General features: G+C 38.5%; 7 protein-coding genes and 1 non-coding gene across 9 annotated transcripts; 4 read left to right on the top strand and 4 right to left on the bottom strand.

Moving 5' to 3' along the window:
* Window positions 1–617: 617 nt before the first annotated feature.
* LOC106422692 (histone-lysine N-methyltransferase ATXR4-like) lies at window positions 618–2742 on the top strand. Its single transcript, XM_013863468.2, has 7 exons — window positions 618–1041; window positions 1285–1340; window positions 1624–1750; window positions 1920–1989; window positions 2084–2266; window positions 2346–2417; window positions 2508–2742. Exons 1-7 carry the CDS (start codon window positions 679–681, stop codon window positions 2624–2626), a joined length of 990 nt encoding a protein of 329 aa, XP_013718922.1. The 5' UTR covers window positions 618–678; the 3' UTR covers window positions 2627–2742.
* A 211-nt stretch (window positions 2743–2953) lies between these two features.
* LOC106379238 (TATA-box-binding protein 1) lies at window positions 2954–4077 on the bottom strand. Its single transcript, XM_013819241.3, has 2 exons — window positions 3940–4077; window positions 2954–3855 (listed from the first exon to the last, which is right to left on the bottom strand). The coding sequence occupies exon 2, from the start codon at window positions 3802–3804 to the stop codon at window positions 3190–3192; it is 615 nt and encodes a 204-aa protein (XP_013674695.2). The 5' UTR covers window positions 3805–3855; window positions 3940–4077; the 3' UTR covers window positions 2954–3189.
* Window positions 4078–5382: 1305 nt separating this feature from the next.
* Window positions 5383–6163, top strand: LOC106379237 (zinc finger protein GIS2-like). Its single transcript, XM_048746700.1, has one exon. It carries the CDS (start codon window positions 5609–5611, stop codon window positions 6152–6154), a length of 546 nt encoding a protein of 181 aa, XP_048602657.1. The 5' UTR covers window positions 5383–5608; the 3' UTR covers window positions 6155–6163.
* A 1836-nt stretch (window positions 6164–7999) lies between these two features.
* LOC106422597 (kinesin-like protein KIN-7L, chloroplastic) lies at window positions 8000–14750 on the bottom strand. Of its 2 annotated transcripts, none has more exons than XM_013863375.3 (25): window positions 14521–14750; window positions 14291–14387; window positions 13566–13843; window positions 13400–13497; window positions 13161–13250; window positions 12921–12973; window positions 12760–12825; window positions 12621–12674; window positions 12439–12498; window positions 12004–12082; window positions 11704–11771; window positions 11434–11496; window positions 11208–11312; window positions 10974–11078; window positions 10735–10842; window positions 10515–10661; window positions 10259–10408; window positions 10017–10175; window positions 9753–9950; window positions 9524–9664; window positions 9325–9450; window positions 9188–9238; window positions 9055–9102; window positions 8823–8957; window positions 8000–8729 (listed from the first exon to the last, which is right to left on the bottom strand). In XM_013863375.3, the coding sequence occupies exons 3-25, from the start codon at window positions 13811–13813 to the stop codon at window positions 8166–8168; spliced, it is 2916 nt and encodes a 971-aa protein (XP_013718829.1). In that variant the 5' UTR covers window positions 13814–13843; window positions 14291–14387; window positions 14521–14750; the 3' UTR covers window positions 8000–8165. The 2 variants fall into 2 exon arrangements, with proteins under 2 accessions (XP_013718829.1, XP_013718830.1); XM_013863376.3 differs by having other exon boundaries at window positions 14291–14378; window positions 14521–14708.
* Window positions 14751–15819: 1069 nt separating this feature from the next.
* On the top strand, window positions 15820–18898 carry LOC106397277 (gamma-tubulin complex component 3-like). The gene is made up of 2 exons (XM_048746702.1): window positions 15820–18166; window positions 18236–18898. The coding sequence occupies exons 1-2, from the start codon at window positions 15930–15932 to the stop codon at window positions 18507–18509; spliced, it is 2511 nt and encodes an 836-aa protein (XP_048602659.1). The 5' UTR covers window positions 15820–15929; the 3' UTR covers window positions 18510–18898.
* Window positions 18899–19035: 137 nt separating this feature from the next.
* LOC106398455 (protein trichome birefringence-like) lies at window positions 19036–22735 on the top strand. Its single transcript, XM_013839006.3, has 5 exons — window positions 19036–20910; window positions 21218–21410; window positions 21481–21674; window positions 21753–21911; window positions 22108–22735. Exons 1-5 carry the CDS (start codon window positions 20216–20218, stop codon window positions 22442–22444), a joined length of 1578 nt encoding a protein of 525 aa, XP_013694460.3. The 5' UTR covers window positions 19036–20215; the 3' UTR covers window positions 22445–22735.
* TRNAS-GCU lies at window positions 19308–19389 on the bottom strand. Its single transcript has one exon. It is a non-coding gene; the product is annotated as a tRNA-Ser (tRNA).
* Window positions 22736–22855: 120 nt separating the features above from the next.
* LOC106422593 (probable protein phosphatase 2C 68) lies at window positions 22856–25032 on the bottom strand. Its single transcript, XM_013863372.2, has 2 exons — window positions 24520–25032; window positions 22856–23843 (listed from the first exon to the last, which is right to left on the bottom strand). The coding sequence occupies exons 1-2, from the start codon at window positions 24836–24838 to the stop codon at window positions 22987–22989; spliced, it is 1176 nt and encodes a 391-aa protein (XP_013718826.1). The 5' UTR covers window positions 24839–25032; the 3' UTR covers window positions 22856–22986.
* Between the last annotated feature and the right edge of the window lie 198 nt (window positions 25033–25230).

A 25230-nucleotide genomic window follows, 5' to 3' on the forward strand; every position in this document is an offset into this window, starting at 1 on the left:
ACGTATTCTCTTGGGTTGTGACGTAAGAGTTTAGTTGGGCCGCCTTGGGACAAGTGGGCTTTTAGGTGTATGTATCTATCTTCTTATATACTTATATTCATGACCAAGAGGAACCCAAGATCATTAAAAGTCAAGAATTGAAGGAGAAAACTGTACAAGGGGTTTTTTGTCACGATAAAAACTATCTGGGGACTTTTAGGAAAACTATAATTCTAGTATGTTCCTACATCCTTAAGCTAGCATGTGGTTTTAAACCAAACTAAACCGATCTTAAATTTTATGCTACTTTGACTAGTTCGGTTACAAGTTCAGTTCAATTTGGTTATCGGTTATATATTTAAAAAAAAAAAATTCAAACGGAATTAACCAAAATCTTAAACTGAATTAACTAAATATTTGGATCGAATTAATCGAAATTACTCAAATTTAACCAAACTTTTAATCAAAATTTATTTTAAACTCAAATCTTCAGTTAGTTTTAGTAGGAAAATTTAAAATCGAATTATCTGAATACGAGACTCAACTTAAATAATAATCCGAATTTTTTTAAAAAAATTTGTATATTTTATTTTTCTTTGGTTCAATTCGAACCAAACTACTCAAAACGGGGAGGCCTACTTAAGCCAGTCATTACCAATATGTGAAAATGACAGAACAAAGACTGTGAAGAAACAGAAAATGTCGCGGTTAGCTTTAGGTCGTTATAGCCGTTACCTCTCGCGCCTTAAACCTCTGCCTCATCTGAATCACCCTTTACCTTTCTCTTCCTCTGCTGCTTCGAGTCAAGATGGTGCCGCTTGTCACACCGGTCCGCCACCGATCCGGGTCGGACTCACCGAGTCAGCGGGTCGGGCTGTTTTCGCGACCCGTAGAATCGGTTGTGGAGATCTCATACACACGGCGAAGCCTGTCTTAACTTGCCCTTCTCTCCTCTCGCTCGACTCAGTTTGCTATCTTTGCCTCAAGAAACTCATGGGCTCTCCTAAGTTTCGAGATCGTGGTGTCTCTTATTGCAGCCAAGAGTGCCAAGACAACGCAAAGGTCATATCTTTAGTTTCCCGTGTGATTCTCTTACATGCTATTAGATCCATGTCCTAATTAATTACCGTCTCTGTTCTGTAATGTCCCGTGCGAAGTAATGTATGCAAAGTGTTCGACGAAATGCTTCAATGAGAAAATAAAACTTTTTTTTTCTTTTTTGCTAGAGATGAATTATCAATTTACCACCCTACATGTGTACTTATGAGATCATTATATTTATATATTTTTTAAAATGATTTACAGGGGTTTTATGATGTTGAAACTAGAGGAGATTGGTCAAGTTTTGTTGATTATTGTAGGTATGATACTCAACCTTGTCCTTCTTTACATATCTGCATATATACTTTATTGCATATCAGCTTCAATTTTTGTTTTTATTACATAGTGTTCATATTACCAAGTTCTTGAAGTTGCTCTTTTTCTTACACATGAACGACTTTTTGTATGCCTTTGGTTTGAATGTGTTTGAGCAAGTCTTGTATAGTCTAGCACTCTCTTTGTTTCTATGGTAGTTGTGATGGAATAAGATTAGATGCTTCTATTGGCACCAATGATGATCTTTTTCTGTTGTTTTTGTGTCAGGACGCACAACTTCAAGTACCCGCTTATGGTCAAGAGGCTGAGCTGTATGGTAATATCAGGTGCCCTGTCCGCTGACTGTCTTGACATACTCCAACCAGCTACATTATCTTCTGCCATGATTTCAAAAGTGAGTTATTCAGGATGAATATATTGTCAATACATTACACTATGTGAAAACTCACCTTGTCGCTGTAGTATTCATGACAGCCATGAGTAACTACTAAAAACTTAAATTGAATTCGTTGGCCCCATAAAGTGGTTTGTTCCGGATAGTGACTGGCTTGTTATTGTTTTAGATAGAAGATGGTTATGGCTTGCTATGGAATGCATTCAGGAAGGCAAATTTCACTGAGGACGATGTTGCTTGTATCCTTAGAGCTAATACATAAAATCCCTTCTATTTCCACTGTTCTGTTTTTTTTTCATCTCTCTGCTGTTTACATCCCTTAACATCTGGAAGTTTTAACTAAACAATGGTATACGGGTATTCTCGCCCGGATCCGCATCAATGCATTTCGTATTGATCTAGTTGGAGGCTCATGTGGCGAAGACCTTCTTTCACTGGCTGCAGCCTCTGTTGAAGGTGAAGGTGCGGTTGGCCATGCCGTTTATATGCTGCCTTCCTTCTACAATCACGACTGTGGTAACTATCTTCACTTGTTTTTTTAATTTCTTTTTTTGTTTTATGGTTTTGGTGATGACTTAGTTTGGAATGTGCGCAGATCCCAATGCACACATATTTTGGTTACAGAACGCAGATGCAAGGTTGATGACTCTCCGCGATGTTGAAGAAGGTTTGGCAAAACTGAGAGTTCTAGTTTGCATGTAACTCTATCTTGTTGGTTATTTTATTTCAATGGGTAATAATGCGTTTATATTTGCAGGGGAAGAGCTTCGGATATGTTATATAGATGCAAGCATGGGATATGAGGCTAGGCAAACACTGCTCTCTCAAGGCTTTGGCTTCTGCTGCAACTGCTTACGCTGCCAGTCTAGGGACTGATTAACTCTTTCCCTTTCTAGGCATCATTTCTTTTCATGTTTGTCTTAGTGTAATAAGAGGAATCAACAATATAAATAATGCATATGGTTAAAAAAATGTGGTTTTTGGTTCGGTTACTTCGGCTTTCTTTTAAAATTATAACCAAACATAATATATTAACCAAATTTTCAATCGAATTTAGTCGAAACTAACCGAATTTATCAAAAATTTAAAAGAAATTAAACTAAAATCTAACTGACATCAAAAATTTTGGTTAGATTTTCAAAAACCGAACTAACTAAATGCCAAACCAAATTTTATTTCGGATTAATTTGGTAAAAATTTATATCCAATCGAACTAACCAATAACTGAACTATTGGAACCTGCATGATCATTTATATGGGGTTTGATATTACAAGACACTGAAATATTGTTTTTTCTTGCAAAATCAATTAAAAATCTTGTTGAATCCAAAAGACAAAGGTACCCCAAAAAACAAATCTTACACCATATGAGTTTTCTCATACTTGAGGTTATATATGTTGACAGCACCAACTAGTTTCGCAACTCCAAGATCAGTGACCTACCTATGAATGCATATCTTCTTGAACTGTGTGAGCACCGGGTATATATTCTCAAAGGCTCTGAAAGTGTCCTCTCTCTTCTTGGCTCCAGTGATAACAATCTTCCCAGACACAAAGACCAGTAGCACAATCTTTGGTTCTCTCATCCTATAAATGAGTCCTGGAAACATCTCCGGCTCGTAGCTCAAGAAGTCGCGGTGAACAGAGACGGCAAGAATCTCAAGCCTTATAGGGAACTTCACATCACAAGAAGCTACAATGTTCTGGATCTTGAAGTCTTTGAACCTTGCGTCGAACCCAAGTTTCTGAACTATGCGAGCGTACTTTCTAGCAGCCAGCTTGGAGAAGCACTCGGTCTTGGCTCCAGTACAGACCATTCTCCCCGAGGCGAAGATCAGTGCTGTTGTTTTTGGTTCCCTTATCCTCATGATCACGGCGGCAAAACGTTTAGGGTTGTATTCGGCGTTACGTGCTTTCAAAGCTATCTCTTTTAGGTCTAGCTTGCAGTCCAAGTTAACCGTCGAGACGATGTTTTGGAGCGTGGGGACTAGCCCTGAAGGATGATTGCTAAGGTCCACTGGATCAGTACTCCCTTGCAATTCGTCATCGCTCATTCTCCTCTTGATATAGGGATTAGATCCAATGTTTTGGTTCCGACAGGGAAACTAGGGTTTGGTAGCATCATCGAAAGATTAGAAAAAAAGGTGAAGCTTTGTTATGCATAGATTAGAGAAAAGAGAGGTGCTTACCAAAGGAGATTAATTTGGTTCTCTCTCAAAGAGGTGGTTGGTGGAGCTGTGAGAGGCGACGAACTTGCGTTTTGAAACTAGGGAACCTTATAGAGGTGTAAACCTAATATATAGATGCCTAAGCTACCCCTGACCGTCTTAGTGATCCCGAGGGTGTTTTAGGGAAATCATGAGTTGACCGACTTTTCCTTTATTATATACAGATTTTCCTTTTTTTTAATAAATAAATAGACTTTGTAATTTGTTTGTATGTTAAAAAAAGTCTATATACTTATACTTGACAAAAAGAGAAAATTATTTGCCAAAATTCGTTAATTATACATATACAGACCGCAGATTTTGTTTTTGTAAATTATGATGATTAATATATTATATAATAACATCTTATGAAAAATAAAATTATATAAATTTATTATTTATAAATCTTGATATTTAAACTAGCATACTATATATTTAGTATATTATTATAATTTATATGTATTTAAACCGTCTAAATAAATAATCTAATCCGGTTAATTGTTCTAGGTGCTAGTATTATGTCACCATCTATTCATCTAGTGTTTTTCTGAATATCGATAAAAGTTGATCTTGTTAAGTATTACAATTACATGAGATGTAAACTAGTAATGCCTTATTCCTTCGAATAACGTCTCTCATCAGAGCTTAGTTTGATTATATGGACAATTGATTAAAAAAAAAATTGACGCATGCATCACAAGACTTTATAAGACACCTTGCAAAATGGAGCAAAAATAAATAAATCTTGTTGAATCAAAAACACAAAAATAAAGATCGAGACAGGCAAAAATAAATAAATGGTGTTGAATCTTAGTTTGCCATGCATGAAGGTACTCCCAAACCCAAACTAAAAATATCCATCGTCCATATGGCACTTTGGAAACTCTTTACACCGTCGAACTCCTTAGACGCAAGAACAAAAAGCCAAGAAGAATCGTGCAGACGAGGAAACAAAGATGTGACATATCACATTTACCATCTAACTATATTAATTTTGTAGGATCCACCTACAAAATTGTACTATATGTTAATTCATGGTTTTTCTAAAATGATCATAAAAGAAAAGTTTTTCATCCATCAGACAAAAAAAAAAAGGTTGTTCATAGATCATGAGTGAAGATTTAAGCCATCAAAGTCTCGAGCTATCACTATTTAAAATAGAAAGAGGAACCATATGGGAATAAATATCTATACTATATATTGATATCAAATGAATGTACTAAAAGCTCTTCATAAAACATTGACATGACATGTCAGGGCCGGTAAAGGTAGAAATATCACATAAAAGACTTTAATTACTAACTACATATTTACACTCATCAAGTGTAGTTTAGTTTAATTTTACTGGCCAAATAATACCAACACATAAAAGACTTTAATTAGCAAAAAGATATGTATGAATACTAACCAAAAGATAAACGTGGGAGTGTTCGTATAATATAATTCAATGTCATTTATATAGGTGCATACTCCATCGGGAATTGAATGCAGGAAACATATAGAAGAACGTACTTGCAAGTTGCCAATTTAACATACAAAGCCAGAGTGTGCACTTAGACAAAGTACCCAAAAAATAAACTCTACAATTTTCTCTCTACTCTCTTCTCTCTTCTTAGCCTTCAAATTCACTAGCTAGTCTTGCCTTACCAAAATGAAGACTCATGACTTCATGAACGTTGAGTCTTTCTCTCCCAAGGTTAGACCGATTCGCCTTTTCGGCTTCGAGTTTGGAACTTCTCAAGAAGAATCTGAATCCAGTGAAAGCATCAACGAAGCCAATACCACTAACAACAACAAAGACAAGAGGTTCAAGTGCCACTATTGCAGCCGGAAGTTTCCTACTTCACAAGCCCTAGGCGGCCATCAAAACGCCCACAAGAGAGAACGTCAACAAACCAAACGCTTCCACCTCCATTCAAACGCAGCCGCTTTTTTCCACCGCAACCAATACCACTTTGCTGCTTCTAGGTTCTTCGAGGATCATTTTAGCCTTGAAGCTGCTCGCATCAATGACGCAAGATTAGGGTTGTTGCGTAGGTATAACTCATCAAAAAGTTTTTATGATCATGACCGTAGATCTTACCAGACTAGACCGACGTACGGTGGTGGTGGTGGTGATGGTAAGAGCAGGCATGATTTATTTTACGAGTCCAAAACGAATGTAACGGACCACGTGAGTTTGGATCTACGCCTCTAGTTACCTTTATTATATCTCTAGATTTTTGGTATTGTTTACCTATGATTTTTTCAGTAGACATAATATTTTACGGTTAAACTAGTTCATGCAGATGAAATAAAATAACTCTCAACGTGTTACAAACACAAATGAAATGTTAAGTTACTCATAGAGAGTTGACTGGATTTTATTTTATTTTAAAATAATGTGAAATATGTATGTGAGATTTAATTTGAAATATCCAAAAAGAAAATGAAATTATTCAACCCGCTCGTTTCACCAATATAAATTTATCATTTGACCTTCTTTACAACTAAACCACTTTCTTTGAACACTCTCTCTTTAAAGTGTCACTAAAAGTAGTTAAGAAAATCGAAAATTCAATAACAAATATATTTGTTAGCTCGATCATTTTCTATTTATTTCCTCAATTCTGGTTAATCTACTTGCTTTGAAAATATGTTTTGGTTGGTCATGGAATTTCCACGCCAATAACATTAATTAACTCTCAAATCAAAATGGAATCGCAAAAGGGTCCCAAGTAAACATCACCACTAAGTTTAACTTTTTATTGTATTTACTCCAGTCAATATAAGACAAACCAAATAAATATGTTCTTAATTATTTGTTAAAAAACTTTGATGTATATATACAACATATGCGGTATTTAATAGCTTATTTTCTGTCAAGAAATAGGCATCCGTCTAGGCAAAAAGGACCTGAGAGCAATGTATCGGCCTACACAAACCAACATACAAGTATAGTTATCCTATGATTCGAACATAGAACAATAAAACACTGTAAAAGACGTGTCTTCAATTCTATAGTTACGCATGAACTGAGAAGTTTTAACTAGAATAATGTATTATCCTGACTCCATGATTATTCGAGGAAACTAAACATCGGATCCTAGTTGATGTGCAACACAATTATTGATGTGTGATGTGAGAAAAGACAGTGGTGGGTACATACCGTCCTACATCTATTTTTAATTTCAATCTAACTTGGGTTGTACAAAGTACAAAGAAAACGTTTCATCATAAATAAAGGAAATTTTCATGTCCCACATATTAAAATCTTAACCTAAAGTATCAAGTGTGAATAGAAAAAAGGCAAATGATAACAAAATTATATGACCTAAATATAGAACAAGAAAATGATGTCTCACTTCACATTTGTTATTTGGCTCACCATTTTCCACGTACGTCTACTTTTGGGTGTAACATAAACCAAGTGCATACTAGATTCTGTGTACACATGTAAAATCTTATGTCTTTTCTAGTAGCTGGATACTGATTTGGTGTTCGTTTTCTGAAACATAATGAAGTTGCAGACGATACACATTCAAAGTTTTAAGGTTTAACTTTCCCTATCCAGTCTGATTTTGATTCGGATTGCTTGTACATAATCTTCTCTTCATTGAGGTTAGCATGTCTTAGAAATCATATACATAAGCTAATCTAGTGATGAACATGCAATCATGTTTATGTCTATACTTCTCTATGCAATTAAGCTCCATGTTGAAATTCAGTGTAACATCATAATTTTTGGTATACAATATAATCTTAAATAAAATTGATTTGATTATCTAAATCATCAAAATTGACATATTTTACGGTCACTTGTTCTCAAACTAAATATATTTGAACTGGAATAATGAGTAATGTTTCGCGATATTTTGCGAATGAGGTCAAAACATACAAAAATGTCACATGGTGATTATATAGTGATTAAACACATATTTGGAACCTCTAAAATTAACAAATCGAGGGAATAGACATGAGAGCCACTGACAGGGCGGTCAGGTGTTACACTTAGGTTGTCTATTGATTATACAAAACAAAAATGTCCATAGCACGACTAAAATTTGCACAAAGAGTCTTTCATTTGCCTTTAGGATACTTACTTTACAATACTGTCAACAAAGAGAAAAACACAGCCAAGCGGCAGAAGGAAAATGAGAATTGCAAATAAAATACACAAACTAATAATTCACGAATCTCAAATCAATTTATTGCAGCTCGAAGCATACTCAAGTCCCAAAATGACCGGTTTGTTGTCGAGTCTCTGACACTGAGATATCTGAATTATCTCCTTGGGATCTCCTCAGCTTGGCAACAAGAACCCACATGTTAGCAAGTTCATTCTCCAGATACGCTTCTCTTTCTTTCGACTCTTCTATTGTTCTTTGCAGCTCTGCTTCTCTTTGAACTTTCTCAACGAGAGCAGCTTCAAACGAAACTTCACGCTCTTTGATCATACTCAATTCTCTCTTCAGTTCCATCAGCGAGCTCTCTTGCTCTTTCCTCTTTACAAGAGGACTCTCTTTCCTTCCGTTCCTCGGGTTCCCTGTCTTGCCTCGAGGTGTAGGCGAGCTCTTATGCGCTGCTGCAGCTAGATCACCTGCCAGCCTCTCGTTGCGGTTCATAAGGCTTGCTACTTCCTCAGACAATGCCCTGAGCTCAACTGCAGCCGCTGAAGCGAGCTCTTTCGCGTATGAACTCTCTTCCGCGAGTTTCTGGTTTCGGAGTTCTAGCTCTTCCTTTAACTCGCTAAGCTCTGCAGCTTTCAGTTTAAGCTCCTCAATCTCAAATGCCTGGTCATGTCTCAGCCAGATTAAAAAAATGCTTTAGATTTTTTTCCAAGATCAAGTATTAGGGGAAGAAGACAATAATATGGGAAATTTCACCTGTGCTTGTATGACTTTTTCTTCATTTTGTTGCATGTGACTTGTGATAGATCTCATAGCTCCAAGTTCCAGAGCGTCAGAGAGCTGCTGCTTTAGGTTTGCAACCTCTTCTTGCAACGCTTCACATTCACATGTCTGCAGGAAAAAAAGAGTTGTTATCAGTTACAGATTTCTCCCACATGTCTGCATGCACACTAGCTTCGAAGGGTCTAAGGCGAAATATTATCTGAACCTTTTGGTTGAGTTGTTCCTGAATAATACGATTATCTGCAGCTTTAACCTATAAACAAAATGAAAAGTATCAGGCAAAGGCATCTTAGGTTCAGTTTCATTTAATAATGTGTAAACAGAGAGAGTTTCAGCACCTCGAGTTCAAAACTCTTCTCGTTTAGTTGAGCCCTCATTTCAGAAACAGCCTGCAGATAATAGAGATTACACTTGAGGATGCTAGAACAAAGAAGCACAAGGCAATTGTATGATAATTTGAAAAATGTTAATCCACCTGCACGATATCAGACTTATCCAGTGCATCATGTGATGTCATTACAAAATCCAAAATCTGTTTCCCCAACTCAGCAATCTGCTCGTTCTTCGCCTTGATATCATCGTTGAGGTTTATAATCTCCGCCTGCACAAATCCAAGGAAGGTAAATAATGCGCATATTTTGATAAAGATCAGGAAACAGAATGCAAAATATTACTTTGATTTCTTCATTTTCAGGGGCTTTGGTGGCCTCTTCTGACAACTGTTTAAAAGACTTTGACTGTAGCGCCATCTCCTCGGATAAAATCTTTTGTTGTTCCCTCAGTATATCCATCTGGTCGATTGTTCTTCTTCTAGCCTGGGAAATAAGTACACATTGTCTTAAGATCTTGCATCACTTGTTGTAAATGGAATGTGATATTAGCTGTGAGAAAATTTTAATGCACCTCAGGTGTCTCTATCTCATGAGAGCTGTCTCCAAGGGATTCTACATCTTCCCCAGGCTCTAATGGTGAGCCTTCTGAAAGCTTTGATTCGGTATGAAAATTACTGCCTTCCCCTTGAGGAGTTGACAGTGTACTGTTAGACTTGACCGCACTCGACTTGTCGCTGATGCTTGATTCCCCCAAACCGTTGTCCTTTTTCTGATAATAAAACAGTAATGAGAAATTTTTATCAAAGCCATATAAATTCTAGAATCAGATGTGTACCTTAAGTTTCAACCAATTAAGTAGTCCATGCTTCCTGGTCTTTTTTTCTTCTCTAAACGCATCATTATCTATTATCTCAGGATTAGCTTCACCAGAAACATATAATTCAAGGTTCTCTTCATCCATCAAATCACGCCTCTTGTATGGTAAGTAAGCAAGCTGGCCATGAATTATCAACTAACATCAGCCAAAAAAAAAATAGTAATCAGCAGACATGCTGCAAAACAAGTAATTAACTTTACCTCCTCTTGTCCAAATGAGTGTCTCCTCCGAGGAACAACACGATGAGAAACTCGTGATGTTTGTGGAGTTTTAGCAGACACCAGAATTAACTTTGTCAGCCGTTGGATTCGACTCAAGAGAGCTGCTTTAGCATCCTCCTCTTCTTCTAGCTATTATAACCACATAGAAAAGAAAATCAAGCAAATCAGATTTCAATTATCCAAAACTGAAGCACAATACGGTTCAAGTATAGGGATCAATGAGAGAGAAACTTACTTTTTGCTTCAGGAGAACAATATTATCTTCACTAATGTCCTTTAGATGAGAAACTGGTTTAATTCCTTGTTTAAGCTCCTCTAGCTCCTCCTTGAGTTGGCGAATCTCGTTTTGGTACTTCTTGATTAATGATTTCTCATCAATTATCTGTATTTTTTATTGGGTTTAGAAATAAAGAAAGAACATACATACATGCATTGAGAGAATAGATGTGACTGACCTTGTTCTGTGCGGCTTGAATTTCGATATGCTTTGCACGATGGGCAAATTTTAGTGTGTTATGTGTTTCTTCGGTGCAGCTTGATGCAGGAGTCACTGTACATATGAGCTAACCATATAGAGATGAATCAATCGATTAGTTTAAGTCGATTAAAGGAATCGTTTTCTACTGCCTATGGTCATACTGTTCGTGGCATTTCTTGCAATAAGAAGCTAAAAGAGCTCTCTAGCAACACTTACAGATACACGTCCATGACCACTCAACGAGGACTGAAGCAGTCTGGTTAATTTAGAGTCCCTAAATGGTACGTGACTAGCCTTCCTATCTGTAAGCTTTGATATTACCTACAAGATTATAAAAGAAACATTCAACTTCAGAATATTGCAGATTATTTAACAAAATGTAAAGAAGTTCTAATTAAAGTTCGATAAGCTGATGCTGCTTGGCTAAAACAGTGTTAACCAAGAACTCACCGTCCCTAAAGTCAGCAAACTTTTATTAATATAAGACCCTTCCTTGCGCCTTAGACCACTGGTTGCAGCCTTGGAGCTCTCGGAACCTGCCAGATCAATGAGGTTCTGCAGATATAAGTGAAATTATGAGCAGTTAATAAATTGTTCACCTTTAAGTGCTCAGATAATGCAATAATAAACAGTTGATATGAGTTTTTGCCCCAGAGTTGAAGAAAAGGTTATATACCAGCTGCGAGAGATGTACAGCTTCACCTTCATTGTTGCCACCCAAGGGACTACTCTCTATGGTCTGTCAAAAACGGTATTAGCTTTATTGGTAGATACGAAAGAAAGCAAAACTGTTCCTATTTTCCCGTCTAAAACAACAAAAGATGGTTTGTTTTAAAAATGTCGTGTGCCAAATACCACAATTGTATTTTGATGAGGGGCAATGATATAGCAAGTTCACAAAGAAATAAGTCTCCCCTTGCTTTGGAAGAGAAGAAAATAAACATACCAGGGTAAACATTGTATGGCTCCGGCTGCTGAGCAAATTAAAACTTGTGGATCCAATATGTCGGTGCTCTGCCATCAAACGGAAATTTTATTAAGATGACTGACATGAAAAGTACTAGATTCACAAGGATTAATAATCAGGAAAGAGAAAGGTAATCTTTAGAACTGCTATATCACATCACATAAGAGGAAAAAAACTTAGAAATCGAAAGAAAAATTACAATGACTGGTTCAGTTCTGCTGGAACCGTTAGGTTCTAGAGTAAGCCTTTTCAATTAAAGAAAAACATGGAAACACCTACCTTCTCCAGCTGCTATAAGAGAAAGCGCATGAGCAGGGGATAGCACAACTTCTTCTTTAATCCCCTCAATAAAAGCTCCCTATAATCAGCATAAAGAGATGATAGTCAAGTCTACTATAAACTTCTTAGACCATACACAAGCTAACAGCAGCAACTTTAGATCTAGTATACTTGAATAAGAAATGAGACCCAGTACATTCAAATATTGATAATCGAACCAATTTTCACACTGTATTTGCAGGATCCCAAAGAATAACATTTTTATAAGAAAATGGAGCAAGTACTTTCAAGCATCTACCAGAGAAAAGATGTCTCCTCTAACTAAAAAAAATATATGGTGGCAAGGTTTGGGATTCTATGATGTACACTATACTATAGTCACAAAAGAAGATGTTATAAGACAAGAAAATCAGCAACTATGCATGTTACCAATACCTGCTCATCTTCTCTGATCCTCAAATTTTGTCCTACTGGGTTCAGTAAATCATTGACAACCTGAGGTAAAATGAACCTTAAGATTATTAAGAAAAATCTAAGCAGAATCTGATTATCATTCAGCACCGCTGGTGAAGTTGACGATAGGGAATGGAGAGAAAAAAAACAGTAGTGAGTAGGACCTCATTATAAATTTCCAAGTATGAAACACGTAGGAGAAATTCTCGTCTTGGTGTCTGCAAAAAAATGAAAAGAATAAATGTATGACGTAGCTAGCACTTAAGCCAGGGGAACTAGACTAATCAACATCCCACGAAGTACCTCTTGTATAATGTCGAAAGCATCTTTCACGGCTAATGGGATAATACCAGGAGATCTTTGATCACCCTGAAATTTGAACCAAACAAAACTGTTCTATGACAAGAAATATCATGATGAATGAATCTTTTTTTTTTTTGGATTTTATGATTAGTGAATCTTACATGCATAGTGTGAGTTTTTCCACTGCTTGTCACACCGTACGCAAAAATGGTCCCTGTGGTTGGATTAACACTCAAAGTCATCACACTTAATATCAATTGTCAAAAAAAAGTCTAACTCCAAAATGTTCTAGAGACTAAAACAAGCACTGGATACAGTCTGCCAAGTCAAAGATCTCATGTTCTAACTTCCAAATGAATAATCATGCAAACTGTTCATGATGAGAAGTGTTTACTGCATACCATTGGTCCCCTCCATAGCACCATTAACGACATGCTGAGCAGAGACATCATAGACCTGGCGTGTTGTTGTTGTAGGCCCAAAAACACGATCTGCAATAAAGGAAAAGAACTTCAAGAAACAATATCACAGAACGAATTTTACCAAAAAAAAAATATGACAGAACGGTATTTGACATCTTAGTTTAATTCTTATGCTTACAGAACCTCGTGACACTAGTCAAACTGTTAATAAGACTAACCATAGGCATAAGCTATTGACTGAGTATGCTCATTCCGCACAATTGTTTCCCCATCTGCATACCACGCAATCTCCTCCCCTCTGCGAATTTCCCTCGGACTACATCACACATACACCGAAGTCAACTTCACAGGACAAACATCAACTCAACGTTTGAATCCTATTACCTGAGAGGACGAAAACGAACAGTCACAGTGACGTTCTCTTTGGACTGAGAAGCAGTCTGCGGCACCCTTCCTGTATACTGAGCCTTGCTTCGAACAGAGGAAGAAGTAGGGGAGCTATGGCTATCCACAGACGTCTCTTGATAAAGTATCGGAGACGAGGCTGTTGAAGAAGCAGGGGAAGAGTTAGCAGCCTTTAACTTACTACTAGACCCAGCTTTTCTCGACTTTGGTACTTGTCTGGGCGCCATCACAAACCCAAATTCGAACCCTTGCAGAGACTGAAAACACAGAAGAAAGTATGCAGCTTTTTTATCAAATAAACAAAAGCAACAAGTCTCCTCCTAAAGATATATATACACAATGTACAAACAAGAATGATGCTTTGAGTTTCTAATTAGCTAAAGAATAGGTACTCCACAGAGCTAGTAGCAAATCGAAACGACAGCGTTTTTAAATGGGCGAGTAACAGGGGACTATTATCTCCTCCTTTAAGATATTACACAATGTACAATGTACAGACAAGAACGATGCTTTGAGTTTCTAATTAGCCAAAGACTCCAAATTGTAAACAAACTTAAGCTCAGGAGGTGATAAAGTTCTCAAAACAGTTCGCTACAAAGGCTCTCTCTTTAGCCAATCATACGGTACTCCACGAGAAAAAACACATAGAGCTAATAGCAAACTGAAACGACGGTGTTTAATGGAGGGGGAGTTACACAGCTTACCAGGAAACGCACAAGCTTCAAGCGAATCAGAGAGACTCACAATCGCAGGAAGACGAGTGAGAATTACGAAACTGCCACTACCTAAGAGCTGAGAACACTTGGACACAAGAAAATGCAAAGTTAGGTCGATTTTATTTTTTTCCACAGATAAAACAAAATAAACGGCCACTAGAGAAAACTCCAACACACAAGAGACGAATAACGCCAGAGAGAAAAAAAAAATGGTTCACCTCTTTCGAGAGAGATTGAATCAATGTAGCATCATCATCGCCTCCGCCGCAGCCGCCGCTAAAAGCCGAATCGCATGCAAAAGAGAAGAGAGAGAGAAGAGTGAGTGAGAGGGAGAGAGAGTGAGGTGATTACGTAGAGGAGGCGGCACTTAAGAGAGAAGGAGTATCATTATCACTAATCAGTTAGTTGATTGTGATTATTTGCATAAAGATTTTTTACTTTCAAAGCCTCTCTCTCTCTGCTTGCCTTTGAAGCGATTATTATTTAAACCCAATTGTTTATTGAAGTGATTATCCTCGTAAACTGTAATCATATAAACCCAAAAAAAAACATCATAAAGGTGCTGGAGAGAGATAGAGAGATGAGGAAGAGTACATACATGTATTTCGGTATTTATGTGAGTATTTAAGTACAAATGTGTATATTTATAGGTGTCATTTCTAAATTGTGTGCAAGGCATTAACTCACATATGATAAGATATTTAAGTAAATAGAATCTAAGTGTATTAATGGGTATCCGATGAGAATTTAGCATAAAAATGGATATTTAGATATTTATCTACGGTTAAGGGGAAAATATTAGTTAGAGGAAATATTTTGTGGTCAATTATTCCTTCTGTTTCATACAGATCCTCATTTTGAGATTTTCACAACAAAATTTTAAAATTATTAGAAATTCATTTTTACCTTTTCTTCATAAATAATAATATTTTCTCAATTAATAGTTTTTCCGTTGCATTTTAAATGTTGTTGTAAACTTTATATTTCATTATAAATACCATTTTCTATTTTTAACAAAAATATTTGATAAATTTTCTATTTTATCATGTCTTTCAGTTCATGAATCAATTAAATCAAATAAAACAATATATTAATTAAGAGTATAACATATAAAATGAAACGAAAAAAGTATATAAATTAATGAGGTGAAATGAATAAAGTATATAAATAAACTAGTAACTCATTCTTTGCTACCTTTTCGGTTTTACATAAAAATTGTAAATGTTTTTTTAATAGAGTAACGAGGAAACAATTTTTGGTTCAATTTATTTCCTTAATATGCTGATCAATCACAAGCTAGCAATTATCTATTATAGAATTTTAATTTTATTCTTTCCGTTTTACAAAGATAGACTTTCCAGTATTTTCATACATATTAATAAAACACGTTAAATCACTATAATAAATGTATCATATTTTTTTGAATTTTTCAATGTCTTTTAACAAATTTTATTATTATTTTTTAACATATAAATCACACATAATATTTTCCCCCAATATTTTTGGATTGCAAATAATTTCAATTGCCCGCCGAGGAAAGTCCAAAAGAGAGCCGAGCCCATCTCATCGCGGCGCCTCCCCTCACCACTTCACTCTGCAAATCGCAAAAACACAAAATCCAATAACAATGAAAAACGAAGAAGAAGAAAGAGTAGTAATGGAAGAAGACGATCATCAAAAAGCATCAGATCTAGTCCACGAGCTCGTCCTCCGCCTCCTCTCCCAAAACCCCCAAACCCCCAACCCCGATCCCACCTCCCCTACCTTCCTCAAAACCCTCCGCTTCGCCCACCGCATCCTCCGCAGCCGCCTCACCCCCTCCGTCTCCCCCGACGCCTCCGCCATCGCCGAGTCCCTCAAACGCCGCCTCGCCACCCAGGGCAAATCCTCCGACGCCCTCGCCTTCGCCGATCTCTTCGCCAAGTTCGCCTCCAAAACGGGCCCCGGCAGCGTCAACAACAAGTGGTCCCTCCTCTACCTCCTCCGAATCGTCTCCGAGGATAACAAACTCGATTCGTCGCTCCTGTTGCCCAATCTCAACGCCGCCGTTTCATCGTCGTTAGGTAACAAGAAAACTAACGGAGTTCTGTTAGTTAGCAAAGATCCCGAGAATCTTCGTGACGTGGCGTTTAGAGAGTACGCGAATCTAATTAAAGAAGAGAACGAAGTCACCGAGGAGGTTTTAGTTAGAGATGTGTTGTACGCTTGCCAAGGCATCGATGGGAAGTACGTTAAGTTCAACAGCGAGATCGACGGTTACGCGGTGGTTGATTACATTAATACCCCTCGCGCTACCAGGACTATGGTTCGCACCCTCTCCGAGCTAGGCTGGTTGTTCAAGAAAGTCAAAAGTTTCATATCCGAGAGCATGGATGAGGATGTTGGTACCGTTGGACAAGCCTTTTGCGCGGCGTTGCAGGATGAGTTATCTGATTACTATAAGCTGTTGGCTGTGTTAGAAGCTCAGGGGATGAATCCTATCCCTTTGGTTTCTGAATCTGCTGGTGGGAGTAGTAGTTACCTTTCCTTGAGGAGGTTGTCTGTTTGGTTCGCGGAGCCGAAGGTGAAGATGAGGCTGATGGCGGTTTTGGTTGATAAGTGTAGGGTGCTGAGAGGGGGAGCAATGGCGGGGGCGATTCATTTGCACGCGCAGCATGGTGATCCGCTTGTTCATGATTTTATGATGAGTCTGCTGAGGTGTGTGTGTTCTCCGTTGTTCGAAATGGTGAGGAGCTGGGTGCTGGAAGGGGAGCTGGAGGATAGTTTCGGCGAGTTCTTTGTTGTTAGCCACCCGGTTAAAGTGGATTTGCTTTGGAGGGAAGGGTATAACCTTCACCATGGGATGCTCCCGTCCTTTATCTCTCCGAGCTTAGCTCAGAGGATTCTGAGGACTGGGAAGTCTATAAACTTTCTTCGTGTTTGCTGCGATGACCACGGATGGGCAGATGCTGCTTCGGAAGCAGCAGCTGCCTCCGGGACGACGACTAGGAGAGGAGGGATTGGGTATGGGGAGACTGACGCCCTTGAGCATCTTGTCGCCGAGGCGGCGAAGAGAATTGATAAGCGTCTGTTGGATGTTTTGTATGAGAGGTATAAGTTTAAGGAGCATTGTCTAGCGATAAAGCGGTATCTACTGCTTGGTCAAGGTGACTTTGTGCAGTACTTGATGGATATTGTGGGACCTAAGCTCTCTGAGCCGGCGAATAATATTAGCTCCTTTGAGCTCGCTGGGTTTCTCGAAGCTGCGGTTCGAGCGTCTAACGCGCAGTACGATGACCGCGACGTGCTAGACAGGTTGAAAGTGAAGATGATGCCACACGGGAGTGGAGACAGAGGCTGGGATGTGTTCTCGTTGGAGTACGAGGCAAGAGCTCCGTTGGATACTGTCTTTACAGAGTCTGTTCTGTCGAAGTACCTGAGAGTGTTTAATTTCCTCTGGAGGTTGAAAAGGGTGGAACACGCTCTCATCGGGATTTGGAAGACTATGAAACCGAACTGCATCACTTCGAACTCGTTCGCGAAGCTCCAAAGTTCGGTGAAGCTGCAGCTTCTCTCGGCGCTGAGGAGGTGCCAGGTTCTTTGGAATGAGATGAACCATTTCGTTACCAACTTTCAGTATTACATCATGTTCGAGGTGTTGGAGGTGTCGTGGTGTAATTTTGCAAAAGAGATGGAAGCTGCTAAAGACCTTGATGATCTTTTGGCAGCGCATGAGAAGTACCTCAACTCCATCGTTGGGAAGTCTCTTCTCGGTGAAGAGTCTCAGACCATACGCAAATCGCTTTTCGTCCTCTTTGAGCTTATATTAAGGTTCAGGAGTCACGCAGATCGTTTGTATGAAGGGATCTACGAGCTCCAAATAAGGTAACTTTTGTTTTAGATTTATTTATAATTGACAAAAGAGTTATATAGTTAACCCCCTTTTGCCTGCAGAACTAAAGAACCGGGACGAGAGAGAAACAAAACGCAAGACTCATCAAGTTCATGGATCAGTGAGGGCAGAAAGGCCATAACACAGCGTGCTGGAGAGTTTCTTCAAAGCATGAGTCAAGACATGGACAGTATCGCAAAGGAGTACACAACCTCACTAGATGCGTTCCTGTCTCTTTTGCCGCTCCAGCAATCTGTAGATCTCAAATTCCTCTTCTTCCGGCTTGACTTCACCGAGTTCTACAGCCGGTTGCATTCCAAAGGAAGAGAAAGTTGAAAAAAAAGGAAAAATCCGAGTTTAGTGTCGAAAAGCATATTCCACAGTAGCGAGAGGAGAAGACATGCTCTGCTCTGACTAACCGTTTGACTGCAGAGGAAATTTTTCTTGAATCTAGGTGCGTGGAAGAATCTGTTTCTTATTTTGTGAGACTGCCTCGTAGATTGTTGTTTCCAAGGGTTTGAGATTGGGGAAACATATTCTTTGTGTTGGTAAAATGGGAAAGGTTTGTGTTTGAATTTGATCTGCAGCTTTTAGTTTTCTTTGTTTTTTTTTTCTCCATGTGGTTTTCTGTAAAGCTCTATTTGAGAGCTTTCGCTGATTTGTATGATTTGCTTCATGAATCATGATTTGGTTTATTGATATAAGAATTAGTTGTGTTGATAATATTGTGTATATTTTCCTTGCTGTTAATGGCTCACAAGCACTCTTGAGTTTTGGCACTCTAAAAGCTTGTGTGGCCACGGTCTGAGATCCAGCATTGGCAATGATTAGCTCACTGCGGTTTGAAACTGCGCAAGGCTCTCTTCTCAAGAAAGTCTAGGTGTGTCGTTGATCTTGTTTTATCACTTGGTTAACGCACACCTTCTTTAAGAGCCACATAAGGCATGAACTTCTCATTCCCATTGATCTTTGTTAGTGTTAGTGAAGCAGATAAAGAAGATTTTATGTTTTGGTAAGAGTTTATATCTCGGAAGTTGAAAGCAAGACTCAAATGTCACGGTTTGTCAGTTATTTGGTAAGTGGAGACAATCAGACAACGAATTGGGGGCTTACCAAAAAAAAAAATTTGGAAAACGTCGCCTGAGAGATTCGAACTCTCGCGGGGAAACCCCATGTACTTAGCAGGCACACGCCTTAACCACTCGGCCAAAGCGACGGTTGTGTTTGACGTAACGAAAGTAAAGTACTAAACGCTTTAACATTTCCCTCCAAGCCCATTCCTTCTTAACAAACCTTCCACCTAACTTTTGATTATCTACCAAATCAAGAGTCAAGGCATATTTAAGTTTTGATCGTTGTCTTCTCGATCTTTCTTTCTTTTTGTAAGGTCCATTTATAGACCACATAGCTTTTGAACCACATACTCTAATTACCATTAAAGCTATGTATATATTGAAGAACAAAGTTATCATTTGGATATATATGTGGCTTTTATTACTTCGATTCAAATCATCAAACTCTATGGATACAAGCATATGTTTTAAGATAACTGAATATAGATTGTCATTTTAACCAGATGTAAACACAGTAATCTATAAGCTAAATCGTTAGATAATATTACAAAAAATACTACTCTACACTTATGACTACACCGTACAAAGGTGTACGGTGTTATTAAGCTCCTTAACCAATTCGCATTAGTCCAACAACTATTCTTTAGGGGTTTGAACACGAGCCATATAGAGATATGAAAACCAATAAATTTAAAAAAGTTGAATCTCGAACCACCGACATGCACTTTGAAATTTGCATTGTAGATTTGTAGTAATTAACCACTAAATCAAGGTGGTGTTTTAATAGAAACTCTCCACTTTAAGTCATTCCATTAACGGTGTCGTTATAAAAAAAGTGTTCTTTCATATAACATAGTTTAAGACACATCTCTGCAACTTCTTTCTCTCTCCAACCACCAAAAAAACACTTGTCACGCGCCACGAACCCCACATTCCCACTTTCTCTGTGGACTGCTGTTCTCTCCCTACATGGCGTCGAACGCCGTCAAATACATGCTGATTCACGGCGGAACAACACCAGCCGAAACAAGAAGCTTCTTCTCCGCCGTGAAACCGATAAAAACTTCAACTTTCGTTTACGCATTTGTAATCACATTCGTCTCGTTCACTCTATTCCTTGCCTTTTTCAGCCCTTCTCCGAACTCATCTTCTCCTTGGTCCTTCTCCACCACTACTCCTTCATCAGACAACAACACTTCAGGATCTCACTTCTCTTCCATTTTCTCCTACACTGGCAAAAACAGTACTTTACAAGCACCGGCGCCGGAGAATCTCACTCCGGTTGATAAAGCCACTACCTTTGAATCTCCAATCGTAAACAGAACCAACCCGTCACAACCTCTGGTTTCAGATAAATCTCCGACACTAACCAGCGATGATGTTCGAAACCAGACAGCAGCTCCTTCGCGGTCGGAAGCACCCGTGTCGGTTGATGTGACGGCCAGCTCCAGCTCGTCAGTGAAACAAGAGGTGGAGAAATGGAGTGAGTCTCTGAAGAACTGTGAGTTCTTCGACGGTGAATGGATCAAGGATGATACGTACCCGCTTTACGAACCAGGTTCGTGTAAGATTGTCGATGAACAGTTTAACTGTATTTCAAACGGAAGACCCGACAAAGATTTTCAGAAACTGAAGTGGAAACCTAAGACATGTACTTTACCAAGGTACGTTACTAATTAATTTCTAATACTAGTTTCAAAAAAATGTATATTTTATAATTTTCAACATATTAAGAAACTATATTAAATTTTGATTATCAATATATATTTTTGTAATTAGTTATTTTTATTATTTTAGCCAATAAAATTTTAATAAACATAATTATATTTTAATAAATTTTCCAATTTATCATTAAATAATGTATTAAAATATAAAAATTTATCATCTCGAAACGAAAGTAATTACATTCGCTTAGCCGACAAAAAATTACATTAATTTCTAATGATAGATTAATATATAATGAAAATGAAGGTTAAATGGAGGTATTATGCTGGAGATGCTTAGAGGAAGAAGGCTAGCGTTTGTGGGAGACTCTCTGAATAGGAACATGTGGGAGTCTCTGGTTTGTATGCTAAAAGGATCAGTGAAAGATGAGAGTAAGGTGTATGAAGCTAGAGGAAGATATCATTTTCGTGGGGAGGCTGAGTACTCCTTCGTCTTCCAGGTACATGCTGCTTCATGTCTCTTACACAAATTCATTTTCTAAATCTGGTTTATGTCTTTTTATTTGATAGGATTATAACTGCACGGTGGAGTTCTTTGTTTCACCGTTCTTGGTTCAAGAATCAGAGATTGTTGACAAGAAAGGAACAAAGAAGGAGACTCTTCGGCTGGATTTGATTGGGAAGTCCTCAGAGCAATACAAAGGAGCTGATATTATCGTCTTTAATACTGGACATTGGTGGACTCATGAGAAAACATCAAAAGGGTAAAATCTATAATGAGAGTTGTTCTCCATTTGTGTTGTATAATGTAGAAATGATGTTTTGGTGTGTTGTTTTAAAAGGGAGGATTATTATCAAGAAGGAAGCAATGTTTATCATGAACTCGCTGTACTTGAAGCTTTCCGTAAAGCTTTGACTACATGGGGTCGATGGGTTGAGAAGAATGTCAATCCTGAGAAGTCCCTTGTTTTCTTCCGGGGCTTTTCCGCTACACATTTCAGGTACTGTCTTTGGCACCGCCGGTCCTGAAATTTTGGAGGCTATATTCAATTTAGTAAAATTTATGTAAATAATTTATTTATTTTTATAAATGTGGGACTTATACGTCAATGGTTCACTAGCCTATTATCGGACTAGCGTCTCTGATAGGAATCTAAGGTCTCACTTGATGTTTAAACAAATTGATTTGCTTTGCAGTGGTGGGCAATGGAACTCAGGAGGAGCATGCGATAGTGAAACAGAACCAATCAAGAACGAGACATATCTAACACCGTACCCGTCCAAAATGAAGGTGCTAGAGAGTGTGTTAAAGGGTATGAGAACTCCAGTCACGTATCTAAACATCACCAGATTAACTGACTACAGAAAGGACGGGCACCCATCAGTGTATAGGAAACAAATCTTATCGGACGAAGAGAAGAAAACACCGTTGTTGTACCAAGACTGCAGCCACTGGTGCCTCCCAGGAGTTCCAGACTCTTGGAACGAGATCCTCTACGCCGAGCTGCTCCTCAAACTCAACCAGCTTGGCTAAACACTACGGCACCTCCAACACTTGTTTGATCTCTCAATACACTTTATTTTTCTATTTGTTTGTTAAAAAAATGATTATACAAAATGTTTAGAGTACAGAAAAGATAAGATTTGTTGTAAATGTTTTTTTGTCACTACGGTTACTATATTAAAGCTCTAAAAGAGAAGTTACATTGTTAGTTATGTTTGAATATCTAAATAGATAGAAAATAGTTTTGCGATTGTTATATATATATGAGGTAGCAGAACAGTGGTTTTTTTGCTTAATTTTTTTTTGAATTGAAGTTTTAGTGTTAGTGAATAAGTTGTACTAGCTCACTTATTTTCTTGAGATGGTCTAAAAGTAATGGTGTCTTAATTTTTCATATAAAGTGAAGGATATACCTACAGTTTTGTAACTAAAATCAACATGTTAGTACAAAATCCATCCTTTATAAAAGTTACAATTCCACAACATCAGTGTTCTTTCTTTCCTCTTTTAACATAATAAATTAATATCTGTGGGAGTAAAGATAATAAATGTTGAAAAATAACATTTTATTTTTAAGAAAAGAAGATACTGAACTTGGAAGGTCCAACGGTACGAGAGAAGCCTTTAACGGAGAGCTCAGGAACAGTAGCTTTCTCCACCATAAGAAGCTCATTGTCCACAAACACCACAACCACCGTTATATCATCATGAAAGAATCTCCTCACTCCCCTCTCCACTTTCTTCAAATCATCATACCTCATCTCCCTCTTCTTCGCAGCTATGCTCATCGCTCTCCTCACCAGCCTCCTCGCTATCCCGGGACGAGGATGTTTGTTCACTATCTCCACAGCTTGCTGGTTGCTCATCTGCTCCCACAGCCCATCCGACGCGAATATCACAAACTTATCGCTCGTTTGCAAGACTCTCGTGTACACGCACGGCTCTGCCGATAGGACCGGTCTTTGCAGCCGTTCGGTGAGATGGAACTTTGGAAACGAAGGATCGAGAGAGAACTCGGGGCGCTTCAAGTACGCGTCCCCTATCGATCTAGACACCTGGATGATGCCTTTGATGCGCCACACGCCGTGTTTGAGGACAACGATGTGGGGATCGTCATGATGCAAAGACTTGAGCTCTTGTCTTACTTCTTCCAACGCGGCATTGTGATCGCTAGTCAGCTGCTCGGCTGCAATCTTGTTTGATCTATTAGTACTACTCATGGAACCAAGAACAGCGCGGGAGTCTCCAACGTTGGCGATAAGCAAGGTTCCTTTCCAGATAACTCCCACCAGACAGCAAGATCCAACGGCTGCTATTAACGGTTTTAACGAGCAAGTTCTTCTCACGAGCGTGAGGAAACCTTCCTCGGTTGCGGAATATGCAGCTCTTAGAGTCTCCTCTGTAATGCCGCCATGTTCTTTCGACAATCCTACAAAAGAACAGTTTAATCAAGAAGCTGACAAAAGGAACAAGACAAAGGTTCAGACAAGTTTTTTTTTGGACCAAGACAAAGGTTCAGACAAGTTTTTTTTGGACCAAGAAAAAGGTTCAGACAAGTTTTTTTTTTTTGATAATCCAGGATATCCGAACCCGAAGGTCTGACTAATTTCCTGGGGGACAGCTCTACCGATGACAGGCAAGTCCGGTTGCTCTACGTGGAAATTAAGTACCCACACTGCCTAACCATACAAATGGGTAAATCTAAATGGTAGGTTTCGAACCAGAGACGTACGAACCTGCTGTACTAATGACAGCAGGCAAGTCCGGTTGTTCTACGTGGGAGTTAAATAACTATGCCGTCTAACCACCCAAAATGGATAAATTTAAGTGGTAAGTTTCGAACCCAGGAGGCTTAGCACATTTTCCAATTTTCCATAACATCCGACCACATCCGCGTGGTTAGGTTCAAACAAGTTGCAACAGACAAAGCTATACAAACCAATCAAGAAACAAACAAAACAGAGAAAGAGAGACAAAGTCAAAAGAAGAGTTTTGTAATCTTCACAAGACAGCTCAACAAATGTCAAACAAGTTGTCTAAAGTCAAGATTCAGTTCACTGTTCATCAAAGACAAAAGACTCAGTTCCAGAGAGAAAGAGACTAACTCATCAGATGTCCAAAGAGATGGTCAGAGATGTATCTAGAAGCTTCAGGACCACCATGACCATCATAGACACCAACAAAGACAGCTCCCTTCCCTGTCTCCACCTGGCTATGATCCTCAACAACCTCGTTAGCTTGCACGACAGCCATGGAGAAATCACCGAAAGAATGCCTCTCAAGCTCCCTAGACCAGAGCAGCGAGTCACCTCCAGAGGAGTCTTCGTGATCATCTTCTTCTTCATCGTCATCTCTGTTCATACGACCGTACCGACGCATCGGCCGCAGACAAAACAGAGCCATCCTTGCTAACCAGGAGAACATTCCCTCATTTGCCTCTCCCCTCACACGGCGGAAGAGGGATCTCTGTGGTGTGTTTTGGGGGAAGATAGAAAAAAAGTATGTGGTGGATCGAAGTTGCAGACAAGGTGAAGAGGAAAACGAAGCAAAGACTTTCGCTTTGGTCTTTAGAGAGAGAGAGAGAGAGAGTGAGAGAGTAGTTGAAGCAAAGTGTGAATAATATGATTTGTTTTAATTAAAGTTAGAGTCTATTTTAAATTAAAATTATTTTTTTCAACTTTCTTACTTTAATTTTCATATTTTGATGACGTAGTTTTGTAAGTATTCCCAAGGATCTCACGTCATATCTATTTGTCCTTTGTCAATTAGCTTTTTGGACTTTGAAATGACAAATTACAAAAACCTAAAATAATTGT

This window comes from Brassica napus, chromosome C2 (genome assembly GCF_020379485.1).
Source record: "Brassica napus cultivar Da-Ae chromosome C2, Da-Ae, whole genome shotgun sequence".
Lineage (NCBI taxonomy): Eukaryota > Viridiplantae > Streptophyta > Magnoliopsida > Brassicales > Brassicaceae > Brassica > Brassica napus.

Excerpts from the sequence above, each read along its gene's own strand:
- LOC106422692 (XM_013863468.2), top strand. The coding sequence starts at position 679 with ATGTCGCGGTTAGCTTTAGGTCGTTATAGCCGTTACCTCTCGCGCCTT. Across the intron at positions 1,341-1,623 it reads AGTTTTGTTGATTATTGTAG|GACGCACAACTTCAAGTACC; the intron begins GTATGATACTCA and ends TTTTTGTGTCAG. Across the intron at positions 1,990-2,083 it reads CACTGAGGACGATGTTGCTT|TTTTAACTAAACAATGGTAT; the intron begins GTATCCTTAGAG and ends AACATCTGGAAG.
- LOC106379238 (XM_013819241.3), bottom strand. The coding sequence starts at position 3,804 with ATGAGCGATGACGAATTGCAAGGGAGTACTGATCCAGTGGACCTTAGC.
- LOC106379237 (XM_048746700.1), top strand. The coding sequence starts at position 5,609 with ATGAAGACTCATGACTTCATGAACGTTGAGTCTTTCTCTCCCAAGGTT.
- LOC106422597 (XM_013863375.3), bottom strand. The coding sequence starts at position 13,813 with ATGGCGCCCAGACAAGTACCAAAGTCGAGAAAAGCTGGGTCTAGTAGT. Across the intron at positions 12,675-12,759 it reads CTTTCGACATTATACAAGAG|ACACCAAGACGAGAATTTCT; the intron begins GTACTTCGTGGG and ends ATTTTTTTGCAG. Across the intron at positions 9,665-9,752 it reads ATGAGATAGAGACACCTGAG|GCTAGAAGAAGAACAATCGA; the intron begins GTGCATTAAAAT and ends CTTATTTCCCAG.
- LOC106397277 (XM_048746702.1), top strand. The coding sequence starts at position 15,930 with ATGAAAAACGAAGAAGAAGAAAGAGTAGTAATGGAAGAAGACGATCAT. Across the intron at positions 18,167-18,235 it reads ATCTACGAGCTCCAAATAAG|AACTAAAGAACCGGGACGAG; the intron begins GTAACTTTTGTT and ends TTTTGCCTGCAG.
- LOC106398455 (XM_013839006.3), top strand. The coding sequence starts at position 20,216 with ATGGCGTCGAACGCCGTCAAATACATGCTGATTCACGGCGGAACAACA. Across the intron at positions 21,675-21,752 it reads CATGAGAAAACATCAAAAGG|GGAGGATTATTATCAAGAAG; the intron begins GTAAAATCTATA and ends TTGTTTTAAAAG. Across the intron at positions 21,912-22,107 it reads TTTTCCGCTACACATTTCAG|TGGTGGGCAATGGAACTCAG; the intron begins GTACTGTCTTTG and ends TTTGCTTTGCAG.
- LOC106422593 (XM_013863372.2), bottom strand. The coding sequence starts at position 24,838 with ATGTTCTCCTGGTTAGCAAGGATGGCTCTGTTTTGTCTGCGGCCGATG. Across the intron at positions 23,844-24,519 it reads TCTCTTTGGACATCTGATGA|GATTGTCGAAAGAACATGGC; the intron begins GTTAGTCTCTTT and ends GTTCTTTTGTAG.